Consider the following 14,454-nt stretch of genomic DNA (forward strand, 5'->3'; position numbering starts at 1 on the left):
CGTCCCTGTCTGGCCTCAGGGCCAAGAATCCACAAGACAAGCAGAGCTTCCCCAGCGCTGAGTGTGACGATTTCTTAGCATGATTCCAAGTGCTGGTACAACAGATGGTTCTCAGTCTCTTTACTCTTCCATGGGTTGCGTTGCTGTTTTCCTTGGTTGGCCAAATGCCTTGTTGCCTCAGAGAGGTGGTGGGAAGGAAAGGAAATAAAAGCAAAGCTGTTCGGCCACACATTTGTAAATAATTATTGAGCAAATACTATGTGCCATGTATCATATCACATACGTGGTAGAGCTAACCTGACATAGCCCCTGCCCTGCAAGAGTTTACAGACCAACATCCAGCAAATAAATCAATTGAGTAGATAAGTCTTTAAATGAGAACCGAATTGTGATGAAGGTTCCCCAAGGAAACAGGGTCCTATGATGGAGAACCACAGAGCAGGACCTTTCTAGATTATGCACAATGAGAAGGCATCTCTGTGGAGGTAGCATGTGAGTTCAGACCTGAAGGACAAGATGGAGTTGGCCATATACAACTCCAAGAGATCGAGTTTGGGAAGGGATGGAGTGGACTGACAGAAAACCCATGAGGGAAAGCACAGTAAAGAGACTTAGATAGGATTTAGCAATGGCAAAAGGTCTTCACAACTGGAGCAAGTCACCAGGAAGAACCAGGCAAAAGGGCCTCAGCGATCATGATAAGCAGCGTGGGTTTCATTTTAAAAGCAATGGAAAATTTTGGAGGGTTTCAAGTAGGAGAGTGACAATCTTATTAGTGATGCATGATGCATCCGTTTGAATTGGGAAGGGGCTGAGTTGGGATGGGTTAGGACAAGAGCTCTTGACTTGGAATGGGATGATGGCAGGAGTGAAGAACAAAGGTCATGAATCAACATGTGTGTAGGGCTACTTGCTGCTGATGAGGTCATGGAGAAGGGTGTTGAGGGCAAGGACAGGGACCTCATAAATGCCTCCTATGTTTCTGAATTGGCCCACTGAGTGGGTGAAGGAGACATTAACTATGACAAGGAAGAGTCTAGAGGAATGAGACTTAAGTTCATAGGTCATAAGTGGGAGAAGCAGCCAGAATTCAATGTTTGACTGTCATGCGTTTGAAATGTCTGAGACATTGAACCCTAAGTGTCACATGGACAAATGGAAATATGAGACTGAAGGGAGGAGGCTCCAAGTTGGGGAGGCTGATGTGGGAGCCAGAGACAGGACTCTGAAGCCATGAGAAGAATTAAGGTCATGGAGGGAGAGTGTCTAGAGGATTAGAGCAGCCAGAGGAGAGTTCTGAGGAGCACCAGGGACTGGAAGTGAAGAAAAGGTGAATTCTCAAATATTTAATTAGAACAAACAGCATGGGCTGAATAGCCCAATGAATACTTAATAGCTAATAGTTTCAATGAAACTATTCTGTATGACACTGTACATTTGTCCAAACCCACAGGACGAATACTACCAAAATGAATCCTAAGGTAGCCTATGGACTTCACCTAATACTAATGTCAGTATTCATTCAGCAGTTGTGGCAAATATACAACACTAATTCAAGATATTTCGTTGTTTTGAGACAAGGTCTTTCTCTGTTGCCCAAGCTGGAGTGTAGTGGTGCAAACATGGGCCACCGCAGTAGCCACAACCTCCTGGGCCCAAGTCATCCTCCCACTTCAGCCTCCTAAGCAAGTTGGGACCACAAGCACATGCTACCACACCGAGCTAATTTTTTTGTTTGTCTTTATAGAGATAGGATCTCATCATGTTGTCCAGACTGGTCTCAAAGTCCTGGGCTCAAGCAATCCTTCTGCCCCGGCCTCCCTAAGTGCTAAGATTATAGGCACAAGCCACCAACACCTGGCCCATAATTTGAAATTTTTTAAAAAGGATTTAGGAAGACGGCAAAGAAAATTTTTGATCAGTTGTAATATCAGTTGTAAGTCATTGATCTTTTCCTTTGTTCAACCAAAGTACATTTTCACAGCCCAGGTCCTTCTGGAGTTAATCAAAACTAGATTGTAATTTCTACTCAGTCCCTTGAGAACTTAGTGATGTCAGACAAAAACCACTTAACTTTTGAGGCTCAATCACCTTTAAAATGGAGATAATATTGTTACTTATCCCATAGGGTTGCTGTGAAGACTAAAAAGATGGCATTCCATAAATTGTACCATTATAATTAATGGTAAGGATCTTATTAAATACTGGGCATTGCGCTAAGTGCTTCATAGCCATTATCTCATTTAATCTTTCCAACAGCCCTGTAAAATAAGCATTCCTAGCCCCCATTGTGAAGATGAGAGAAGCCTTATAATAGGAGGTTTCCTCACTTGCCTGAGATCACACAGCTAATAAGTGGTACGATGTGAACTGAGCTCAGCCTTTCTTCACAATGTTCTCAAATGCCCATGCATAAACTGCCCATGTTAGACAAAGAGTCAACACGGGAGGTCAAATCTTTATTTTTAATTGTATAGTTACTTTGTTGAATCACGTGGACTTTCCTACATTAGCAGTCTTACTGTGGTGTTACTATATTGGTAGGTTACAAAATGGTTTTAACTTGGAGGAAATGAAGATGAAACAGACTGGTTTCTCTCATTAAAGTTCAGAAGGAAGCACTCATTCCTTGGTTCTTTCTGTATTGTCTCAAAAAAAACAAAAGACAAGATGAGCTTGGTCCTTTGGACCTTCCAGATCTGCAACCACTGCCCTCCATCTGCACCTGGTCAGCCAGATAACCATGTAGAATATAGGGAGGCCGTTCCCTGGGTCTCAGTCCCTGTCCTCTTGCTCTTGGCTACTCCTGTAATGCAAAGTCCATTGCTTTTGATGCAAAAGCCTATCAGGTCCCCAAAACTTGTGCTTAAAGCCTATGGTTAAAGGTAGGAATAATTGAGTCTCTCATTACATTTATTTTATTTTTTATTTGAGAAGGAGTCTGGCTCTGTCGCCCAGGCTAGAGTGCTGTGACACAATCCTGGCTCATTGCAACTTCTGCCTTCTGAGTTCAAGCAATTCTCCTGCCCCAGCCTCCAGAGTAGCTGGGACTACAGACTCCTGCCACCAAGCCCAACTAATTTTTTTGCATTTTTTAGTAGAGACGGGGTTTCACCATGTGGACCAGGCTGGTCTTGAACTCTTGACCTCAAGTGATCCACCCACCTCAGCCTCTGAAAGTGCTGGGACTACAGGAGTGAGCCACCAGGCCCGGTGTCTCACTACATTTCTGTTAATTATATCATGCACTTGAAAGTGTTGTTTAATGTGTTCAAGGAAAAATGATTGGTGAGGACCTGAAAAAATAGCTATTGGTATAATACTTTAATTCTTATTCTAATGGAAATAATTTACTTTTTAAAATTTTCTTTTCACTCTAAGGTATGTTTTACCCAAGAAGTTTTTATTTATTTTATTTATTTTAAACAGATTCTCACTCTGTTGCCCAGGCTGGGGTGCAGTGATCTCGAACTCCTGGGCTCAGGTGATTCTCACACCTCAACCTCCCAGATATAGCCAGGACTGCAAGCATGTGCCACCGAGCCTGACAGATTTTATTTTTTGTAGAGACAGTGTTTTGCCATGTTGCCCAGGCTGGTCTCAAACTCCTGACCTCAAGGGATCCACCCACCTTGGCCTCCCACTGGACTACAGGCGTGAGCCACCACACCCGGCCCCAAGAAAGTAATTCTTGATGAGTCCACAAAATCCTAATGGAGGAAAGCCCTCTATTTTATCATCAAGTATCTATTTCTGCAATCTCCACAAATCCCACTGAGAAAACTGCTTCCAAGCTCCACTTGAGCTGTGCAGACACACGAGTGTGAGTAGACACACTGGCTTAAATGAATGGTGCTGTAGCATCACACACACCCACACACACACACATGAAGTAACTTTCCTTTCCTCTTTTTTTTTTTGCCCTGAAAACTAAATTGAATCCATTTTCCAGAACACTTAGTGAATTTCAGAGCTCCAAATAAAAGAATTTTTCACAAATACCCCAAGCTTCTCAGACTTTAAATTTAAAAAAAGAAAGAAAGCAGGCAAAACCTGTAGTTAATTTTGACACACTCCAAAAAGGCACATCACTAGGAAATGCAGCAGAAATTAAATAAATAGACAGCCTAACATGAGGCGCAAGAACAAGGGGCCACCTTATGCTGTGGCCAGCAGAGGCATTCAAACATTTTGTCAGCAGGATTCCAGCCAACCTCCGAAACTCACTCTTATAAGCCAGCCCCAGACATCCCAGAGCAAGATGTAGCTGTGTAGTCTATCTCTCCACAGCTGCTTTAGGGGCGCTGGCAACGTGGCTCAGCAGGCTTGCCCCAGAGCCATGGCAAAGAATGGACTTGTAATTTGCATCCTGGTGATCACCTTACTCCTGGACCAGACCACCAGCCTTACGTCCAGATTAAAAGCCAGGAAGCACAGCAAACGCCGCGTGAAAGGTAATGGGGCTTCTCAGTCAAGCAAAATTCTAGGCTTACACAGTATGGGGAGGTGTGGACGATGTTAATTTCCGAACTCCTCTGAGAGACTGTCTTTGGTGATGGCACCATGCCATCATCCCTATATGGCATCTCAGGGAATTCAGTGATGTTTTAATTATCAAGGATACTTTGATTTTAAAGAAACTAGGCTGTTTTTAAAACAAAACGGAAAAATTTAATAAAAGAATTCTGTACTGTGTATTTTTTGTTACGTGGGCTTAAATAGAATGTGCTTCAGAGGAAGCTCATCTGGATATCTGAACATCTGGTGTTATTAATATGGGGCAAGAGGAATGTATTAACAGAGCACACAGTTTCACTAGTAGATATTGAGTCACTTGATTCAGTTATATTTTAAGATAAGTATAATCTTATTCAATGTGTAGCAGAGGATAGAGCTTTTGGTAATTGTGACTTCCTGTTTTGTCATTAGTTATCATTAGCTATAGTTCCATATCCTTGGCAGTATAGTGACAACCCATACCATATAAACTTTTTCATGACAAAGACATTGAATCTCTCCAACTTAAAGAAGTCAATATGCAAAGTCATCTAGTATTTGAAGGCATTGTGATGCAAAATTGAATCTCCAGGCAACCACAAATTTTGAGTGGCTTGAATTGGGTTAACACGTTAAAGAAATTGAAAAGAGCAAAGATGACAGCAAGGTATTTGCAATATGCTGAAACCAAAGGAAAAGAAAAAAGCAAGACACAGGGTCATGTTTTATCACATCCTCTGCATCATTTTCATTTCAGGATATTTCAGATTATGACTTTATTTCCTTATTTTCACTTCATTAGGAACAACACACACATACAAACAAATTTCAACAAGGTTAAAGTCTATTTGACATGACAGATGGCTGGTAGGTAAACAGGGGTCTTGTTCTTTAATGATTATAAAGTACCATTTTTCAGGGGCATTCATTTACAAAAGTTAGGTCTGGCGCGAGTGTTTTTTTTTTTTTTTCTCTTTGAGACAGAGTGTCGCCCTGTTGCCCAGGCTGCAGTGCAGTGGCACAATCTCGGCTCGCTGCAAGCTCCGCCTCCCGGGTTCACGCCATTCTCCTGCCTCAGCCTCCTCAGTAGCTGAGACTGCAGGCGCCCGCCACCACGCCCGGCTAATTTTTCGTATTTTTAGAAGAGACGGGGTTTCAGCGTGTTGGCCAGGATGGTCTCGATCTTCTGACCTCATGATCCGCCCTCCTCGGCCTCCCCAAGTGCTGGGATTACAGGCGTGAAGCACTGCGCCTGGCTAGTGTAAGACGTATTAAGTGAAATCTTTTTTCCTTACGCATGAAATACTATATACTTCTTTCAGTGAAAGATTAAAATATTTCTCATGAGGTGAAACATATTGCTGAAGATGATATCAAAAGGATGGGGGAGAGAGAAGATGCTGGGTAATGTGGCACATTTCTGTGGCCAGCGTTTCTTCACCGCTGGATGGAGTGGCGCTCCTCATGAGTGGTGATCACACAGTAGGAATGTGTGAAGAGGGTCTGAACGTGACTGCGTGTGCATGTGTGTGCTGTGTGGGCGTTTCTGAAGTAATCGCAGCTTAGGTCACATCTAGATTATCCAGGAGCCTTCCCTCCCCCTTCCTCCTCTCACTCTTCTCTCTCCCCACCTTTCTTTCCCACTTCTTTCCTGCTGTCTTCCCCACTCCCTCCCTCATAACCACATGTGCAACTGACAAGGTACACACTTCTTAAATATCATTCCCCCAATATAGTTTGTTACTTTTTGCCATTAGGTCCAAGAAAGTAGATTCTACAGTAGGTGAAGCAATAAACGTAAACCAGTCAAGCAGTTATATCCCCATCCGTCCATATACCTTTAAAATAGTTTAAGTATCTTGAAATATAATAATATCAGTGTTTATGAGATCAAAAGTGAAAGCCGTTTTCTCTCTCCCTATCCTCACTACAAAATTTATCCACTATTAACTATCGGGTAATACTATTCCCAGAAGTTTTGTGTTTTGTTTTTTGTAGGGTTGTTTTGAGAAGAGTCTCACTTTGTCACCTAGTCTGGAGTGCAGTGGTGTGATCTCAGCTTACTACAACCTCTACTTCCCAGGTTCAAACAATTCTAGCGCCTCAGCCTCCCAGATAGCTGGGACTACAAGTGCTCGCCACCATGCCCAGCTGATTTTTGTACATATTTAGTATAGATGGGGTTTCACCATGTTGGCCAGGCTGGTCTCAAACTCCTTACGTCAGGTGACGGTATTGCAGGTGTGAGCCACCACACTCGGCCTATTCACCAAGTTTTTAAAAGGTGCAATTAAAATACATATTTTTAACAATATTAAGAATTGGCTATGCAGAATGTTTGGCAGGCAAATAGATTTATTTCATCTATTAAACCTTGGAGAGTTACCAGGGTAAGCAATACTTTATTCGTTTTAACAGCTGCATAATATTTCATTGTTTGGATGCATCATCACTTAATCTGATCTCTCCTAATACATCTCTTTTTGATTCAATAGCCTCAAAAGTAACTGCTTTGCACACGTGTTGCTCCCCATGTTAGGATGTTCTAAGAAATTTCCAGCAGTAAAATTGCAGGTTAATTATACTTTCAAATTGTCTCTCCAAATGATAACACCAATCCATCCTCCCGTCTTCTGTGTATGGGAGTGCCCAGTCCCACACACTTTGACAACCCAACATCCTGTAATGGTTTTACTGGCCATGTCTTCTGGGAATGACTTTTGTGTTTCTATACTGTGTCTACTTCTGGAGAGCAACAATAAAATGAAAGGGAGCCTTCTGGGGGACTCAAAATAGCAACTGAAGAATTTAGCTTCAAACACAAGATCTCTCTGGCACTTGCTTCAAAGGTCTATTTATGTGTTGCATTCATGAATAAAATATGACTTTTACAGGTCAGTAGTTGTTCCACATATTCCCTTTGTTTGTTGTACACAAAAGACATCTACATCAGCTACAAAGGATGGAAGCTACAGCCAATCCCTGGATAATGAATTTCATAACCATCTCCCAGAAGCCTAATATCAATTCATGTGTCTTCATGTTAATTACAATGTTTACAATCTCCCAGTGGAGACCACTTATTTAAGGAGAATGGAGCAGGAAGCCGAGAGGGATGGGGGATGACATTTGTAGAGGTGACAGCTTATACCTTAGAAGCAAGTCTTCAGTAGTCTTTGCAAGCCTGCCCCCCACGAGCTGATGAATTTGCATTCTGAATGCACCCTTACATTTTTTTCTGAATTAAATGGTTACATAGATAAAAATCTTTGAAATCTTTGTATTTCTGAACTGAGCTATGGGGTGCTTTGAGAACTGATGTGTAGCATTAAGTAAAACAGAGGCAGGGGCTACCCCTGGATATTCCAGAAGACAGTTTCCTAACCCAAATGAAACATCTGGCTTACGAAGCACATTTAAGGGGACAGTGAATTAGCACATGTGAATTTTAGACTGCCCTGAAAAATCCGGTACAGAACATAGACTGCCTCTATGGCATCCCCACAAAGCAGCAGTTGGGGACAGTTCATAGCAAGCTTTAAGTATCTTCTCTGTTTGGGGCCATGTGCTCGGGACCAAGAAGGTTGAGGCAATCACTGTGCAGAAGCAGGTAAGAGGGATGGAAAAGAGAACAGACCTGGACCTGGGCAAATTCAAATCCCAATTCTGCGTTTTACTAGCTGGGTGACCTTCGTCAAGTGAATTCAGCTCTCTGGGACTCTATTTCTTCTGTAGAATGGAAACAGTGATAGTCTCTCTCAAAACACTACTGAAAGAATTGATCTCTGACAGTATGTGAAGGCTTTTAATAATTTTTATTATGATTTATAATTCCTGCTTTTGAAGACCTCACAAGCTGCCAGTCTTCTAAGAGAATTCTTATTAGGCCTGAAATTTCAGTTTAACCAAGGTTGCTTGTTTTCTGTCACTTACTTATAAGCCAAGATTGGTCAAGGACAGCCATAAAGATCCTTTAGCCTCATCCAGGAACATACAAGACTTAAGTTGCTAATACCTAATTTCTCCATGAGCCTTTAGCACTTAACCCTGCTAGGGGCCACCATACCTGAGGCATGGGTTGAGTAGGAACACTGGGGACAGGGGACTTGGGGACCCAAATAAGTCTGAGTATGAGTTCTACCATGTATCTTTTGAGTCACTCCCATTGGACTTGTCCTCATTCTTCAATGGTAATCTAATTTTTCTCCCTTCATAGCTATGTTTGAAGAGCAAGTGAAAAATAACAATTTTATATACCATAAAGTATATATTCACTAGACAGTATTATGAACACCTATTATGTGCCAAGCATCATGGTAAACATCAGAAGCATCAAGAATAACAAGGCAGATGAACTGAGGTAAAACAGAATAGAAAATATAGGGAATATTCTATAAACTATGGAATAAACTAAAATGTGAACCGAGACTAGAGAATGAAGAAAAATAAGTTTTAAAGAGATTAGCAGAAGGGATACTGAATTACAGAAGAACCCCGAAAGCCTTCTCAGAAGAGGAGATATTTAAGCTTGCTAAGAATACAGGAAAGCATTGGAGCAAGAGTGATCCTAGCAGAAGGAACACATAGGAAAGATGAGATCGAGCCCATTTTCTCAGATGACCCTGAAAGTCAACAAGCCTAAAGTCACAGGATGGGACTGGAGAGACAGGAGGAGCCTCAATCTCACAGAAAGACCTTCTAGTATTATGATCACCATGAAGCTCTTAGGAATCTTCTTGTCCAAGTTATTTTTTTTTTTCCCTTCCTCCTTTCCTTCTTCCTTTTTTTTTTTTTTTTTTTTTTTTTTTTTTTTTTTTTTTGCAGGGGGAGAGGTGGGGGGACAGAGTCTTACTCCCTTCACCAAGGCTGGAGTGCAGGGGCATGATCTCGGCTCACTGCAACCTCCACCTCCCAAGTTCAAGCAATTCTCATGCCTCAGCTTCCCAAACAGTGGGAATTACAGGCACTCAACACTATGCCTAGCTAATTTTTGTACTTTTAGTAGAGATAGGGTTTCGCTATATTGGCCCCAGCAGGTCGCAAACTCCCGGCCTCAAGTCATTCACCCACCTTGGTCTCCCAAAGTGCTGGGATTACAAGTGTGAGCCTCTGCGCCAGCCCCAAGTTATTTTCATGCATTTTTTTTTCTTTTTTTGTATACACTGGGCTCAGGTTCACCAAAACCACTATCACTTTGGGTCCTACATTCCAAAGCTTGATTTTATTTTAATCATATGCTTTTCACCCACCTACCCTATTCCACCCTAAAATTTTCCCCAGACGGGAATGGAGATCTGAAGACTCAAATTGAAAAGCTCTGGACAGAAGTCAATGCCTTGAAGGAAATCCAAGCCCTGCAGACAGGTAAGGTGCAGACCTCTTTTCAATGCCTTGTCCCAAAGGAGACAGGAAAATTTCTGGATTTCTGAGGGACATCTTTTTAAGAGAAACATTGACAAATCAACAATGTGGCCAATAAGAGGGCCCCAATGCTGGGAGATGATTGTTTTAGGAAATCAACTTCATTTATAACCCCATTCTCCTATATATGAGTGGTATAGAAATAAAAATAAGTAGTTCAGTAATACACTGGAAAAGTCAGTCCATAGTTATTCTCTAAAGGGTAGTGAAACAGAATGAAGCAATTATGAAATGACTAAAATGATTAACATTTATTGGATGACAGCTAAGTGCCTATCAGGCCACCAGGACTCACTCAGGCCACACCCAGCCTAAGATGCTGGAAGGACATGGGTTAGAACCGCAGCTTGCGCCAACAGGGCAGCGCCAGTGTTCCTCCCCACAGCTATGCAGCCACATGCGCTACTGCCCAGGAGCTATTCTCCAAGGGGTGAGGAAGTGAGCCACACTGAGCGGGTTCAGGAACAGCCCTGGTTTACAAGGCTCATCCCCCCCCCAGGAGCTAATATCCTTTGCAGCAATTTCAAAATCAGGGTGTTGAGGGTCCTCACAAGAGACCTGCCTCATTACAAGTTACTGCCTTCAGGGAAGACTGAAGTGATGGCTTTCCATCAAGTATTTGTAACTCCCAGGCCAGATGCATGTTACCAATCTGGGTCATTTTTACCATAAGTAATGTTGCCTAGTAACAACGGCGACATACTCCCTTTATCAGGTTTCCAGGGGAACAGAATTAGAAAGTTAAAAGACGGTAAAATGGTTACAGCAGAAGGTGAGTTTTTCTTTATAAACACAAATCCATTAATCCTCCAGCAACATAAGCTATTATGATCCTAATTTTACAGATGAGGAAACTGAGGCACAAAGAAGGTAAGTAATTTGCTCAAGATATACACAGCTAGTTAAATGTCAGAGATGAGACCTAAACCCAGGCACTATGGCTCTGAGGCCTGACTCTCCAATGCTAATGCCCTAAAACTATATGTTTGGTTTATCCTGAATAATCTAAATATTACCAAGGCTCAGTTATCTGCTTAAGAAAACCACTGTCTCTCCACATGCAAACCTAGAATTTTATTTATTTTTGAGACAGATTCTCACACTGTCACCTGGGCTGGAGTATAATGGCACAATCTCGGCTCATTGCAACCTCTGCCTCCTGGGTTCACATGATTCTCCTGCCTCAGCCTCCTGAGTAGCTGAGATTATAAGCACACACCACCACATCCAGCTAATTTTTTGTGTTTTTAGTAGAGACGGGGTTTCACTATGTTGGCCAGACTGGTCTTGAACTCTTGATCTTGTGATCCGCCCACCTTTGCCTCCCAAAGTGCTGAGATTATAGGCGTGAGCCACCACACCAAGCATTTTTTTTAAGTATTAAATATCATCTAGTTCCAAAACTCCCAAAGAAATCCAGCACATAAATGGAGCTACACAGAGTAGCAAGCACGTATATTTCAGAACAGCATGAGGTTTAAAGGCTGTGTCTTGGGATAGGGCAGACCTGCGTTTGGGTAGCTGTGATCTCACATGCTGCAAAAATTACTTCGTTTAAAAAAATGCTAAGGTGTCACAAAGTAACAACTTCTCTAAGTCTAAATATCCTGATATGTAAAAATAGGGGTAAATAAAATACAACTTCATGGGGTTGTAAAGATTATGTGACTTAATTTATGTAAAGTGCTTTACATGTTGTCTGGCACATAGAAAATTGTAATAGTTGTCTCATTATCATACTTCATTCCACAAATACTTATTGCTATTTGCCAGGTCCAGCTCTAGTCATAATACGCTCAAAATGCATCTTAATATGTTAAATTTCACATCTTCACAGTCTGTCTCCGAGGCACTAAAGTTCACAAGAAATGCTACCTTGCTTCAGAAGGCTTGAAGCATTTCCACGACGCCAATGAAGACTGCATTTCCAAAGGAGGAATCCTGGTTATCCCCAGGAACTCCGACGAAATCAACGCCCTGCGAGACTATGGTAAAAGGAGCCTGCCGGGTGTCAATGACTTTTGGCTGGGCATCAATGACATGGTGACGGAAGGCAAGTTTGTTGACGTCAATGGAGTCGCTATCTCCTTCCTCAACTGGGACAGTGCACAGCCTAACGGTGGCAAGCGGGAAAACTGTGTCCTGTTCTCTCAATCAGCTCAGGGCAAGTGGAGTGATGAGGTCTGTCGCAGCAGCAAGAGGTACATATGTGAGTTCACCATCCCTTAATAGGCCTTTCTCCAATGTGTCCTCCAAGCAAGATTCATCATAACTTATAAGTTGATGATCTCTAACAAGTAAAAATTATCATTTTTACTTATTAAAAAATTGAAACACAAAAATCAATGTCCATAGCAATATGACAGAGTCAGCCAATTTTGCTAATACGTTTCTTTGGGTTTTTGCCCTTCCTGGGGTATAGGGGATCAGAAATACTGATCCGTGTGCATGCAGATAAAATGGCTTCTGCAAAACAGACTAAAATCTTTCTTTCCTAGTCTTTGTCACTTGTATAAACCCAGTCTGTTTTTAAAAAAAAAATCACAGTAGCAATGCATCTCACCACTCCAGAAAAGCAAGCTAAGGCTACATCTGGAAGATTTTCCCTTGGAAGTTTAGTGTATATTTGATTAACAAGAATTCCCTAAATCAGAGACTCTAGGTGCTATATAATCCAAAAACTTTTCAGCCTGTTCCTCATTCCATCCCTTGCTGGCAATAATACCTTGTTAGCCCATTACCCTTTTTTTGAACTGCTGCATCTCCTGGTGGGATTTGTATCTTGTCTGCCATATCAAAACACAAACCCCTGAAGAGGTTCCGATTTTATTTTTCTTCATGCCGACCCCACTTTTTTGGAAGTTTCCAGCCGCAATTTATAAGGAAATGACAAGGTGCATATTTGATCAATTTTCATTCCCACCATTGCATTACAACCTATAACTTAAATGGGTAACCCTAAGGCAGATCAAAGAAACAGATTGCATGATAAAGGGAAATAGAACAAAAGAAGCTACATTTAGCATCCTTACTCCCACCTTTTATGAGACTGAGAGTAGACTTATGTTTCCTTTTTTACATTGTTGTATACTTTTTTTTTTTTAGCCATCATTATATATTTAAGTCTATTATGGGCAACCAATCTTTGGAAGCTGAGAACTGAATTTAAAGAATGTTATCTTGGAAAATTGCATACGTCTGTGCAATTGTTTATTCTGCCAAGTGCTATTCTGCTTGTTTAACTAGATTGTACAAAATAACGTTATTGCTTAATATTAAACTACAAAGTTTAGACTTGGAGGGAAATGGGCTTTTTAGAAGCATGCAATTTTAAATATATTCTGTTCTTCAAATAAACAGTGTTTAAACATTGAATGTGTTTTGTGAACAATATTCCGCTTTGCAAACTTCAACTACACATGCTTGGAATTAAGTTTTAGCTCTTTTTGTTGCTCAATAATAAAGCGTGAATTCTGATCAATAGAAAATGTGTTTGAGTGTTAATTACACTTATTCAAACTATGTTGGTTTATATTAAACGTGGCAGGGTTTGAGGGGAATTACCCTGGATTTAATCAAACTGGTGATTCGGATATACTCAGAACAATTTTACCTGGCAATGAAGAGATATAGTCTGACTAGAGGAGGGAAACTTTTTAAAAATTGTAGCTGCTTTGGCCAGATACAGGGGCTCACGCCTATAATCACAGCACTTTGGGAAGCTGAGGCAGGCGGATCACTTGAGCTCAAGTGTTCAAGACCAACCTGGGCAACATGGCGAAACCCTGTCTCTACACAAAGCACCAAAATTAGCCAGGTGTGGTAAGGCTCGCCTGTGATCCCAGCTACTCAGGAGACTGAGGTGGGAGGATTTCTTGAACCCGGGAGGTTGAGGTACAGCGAGCTCCGATTGTGCCACTACACTCCAGCCTGGATGACAGAGCAAGACCTTGTCTCAAAACAACAAAAAAAGTAGTTGCAATTATATCTGGTGAACCTTGGCCAACTCCCTACTTCCAACATAACCATAGTCTTTCTAAAGATAATGACCATAATGAAATGGGTGGACACTGGTAAGTAAGTGCATTCTCCTTACATTTCAGGTACTGTGCTAGATCTTATGTAATTCTCATTTATCTTGGGAACCCCCCTGAAAATTCAACCCTGAGAATTAGGCTCTAGAATCACTTCATATTACAGAAGGAAAAAAAAAAAAAAAAAAAGATAAGTTGCCCTAAGTCACATGCCAAGAAATAGTGGAACTGTCATTGGAACTTAGTACGCCGATTCAGATCCTATATACTTAGTAACCATGGGGAGCAATAAAGGGTAAAGCCCATTCAGAAAGGCAATGGGAGTAGATTCTAATCTAGTGTCTCAATTTCCTTAGGTGAAGTAACAATTTGGACTAACAGCTGACCTTGAGAAGTATTCAGTCTAAGGTCACTGAACAGAAGGTGTTTTTCCTTCCCCCTTTGCAATGGCCCAGATAAAGACAAAGACAACCAGTGTTATTGAGCATGGTGGTTCAAGCCC

At 41.5% G+C, this 14,454-nt stretch overlaps 1 protein-coding gene across 2 annotated transcripts; it reads left to right on the top strand.

Annotated features, from left to right (window-relative positions):
* Positions 1-4,139: 4,139 nt before the first annotated feature.
* LOC105491236 (C-type lectin domain family 3 member A) lies at positions 4,140-13,381 on the top strand. Of its 2 annotated transcripts, XM_024795964.2 has the most exons (4): positions 4,140-4,454; positions 9,778-9,861; positions 11,756-12,119; positions 13,024-13,381. In XM_024795964.2, exons 1-4 carry the CDS (start codon positions 4,340-4,342, stop codon positions 13,079-13,081), a joined length of 621 nt encoding a protein of 206 aa, XP_024651732.1. In that variant the 5' UTR covers positions 4,140-4,339; the 3' UTR covers positions 13,082-13,381. The 2 variants fall into 2 exon arrangements, with proteins under 2 accessions (XP_024651732.1, XP_011755741.1); XM_011757439.3 differs by lacking the exon at positions 13,024-13,381 and having other exon boundaries at positions 11,756-13,015.
* Positions 13,382-14,454: the final 1,073 nt, after the last annotated feature.

Source organism: Macaca nemestrina, chromosome 18 (assembly GCF_043159975.1).
Source record: "Macaca nemestrina isolate mMacNem1 chromosome 18, mMacNem.hap1, whole genome shotgun sequence".
Classification (NCBI taxonomy): domain Eukaryota; kingdom Metazoa; phylum Chordata; class Mammalia; order Primates; family Cercopithecidae; genus Macaca; species Macaca nemestrina.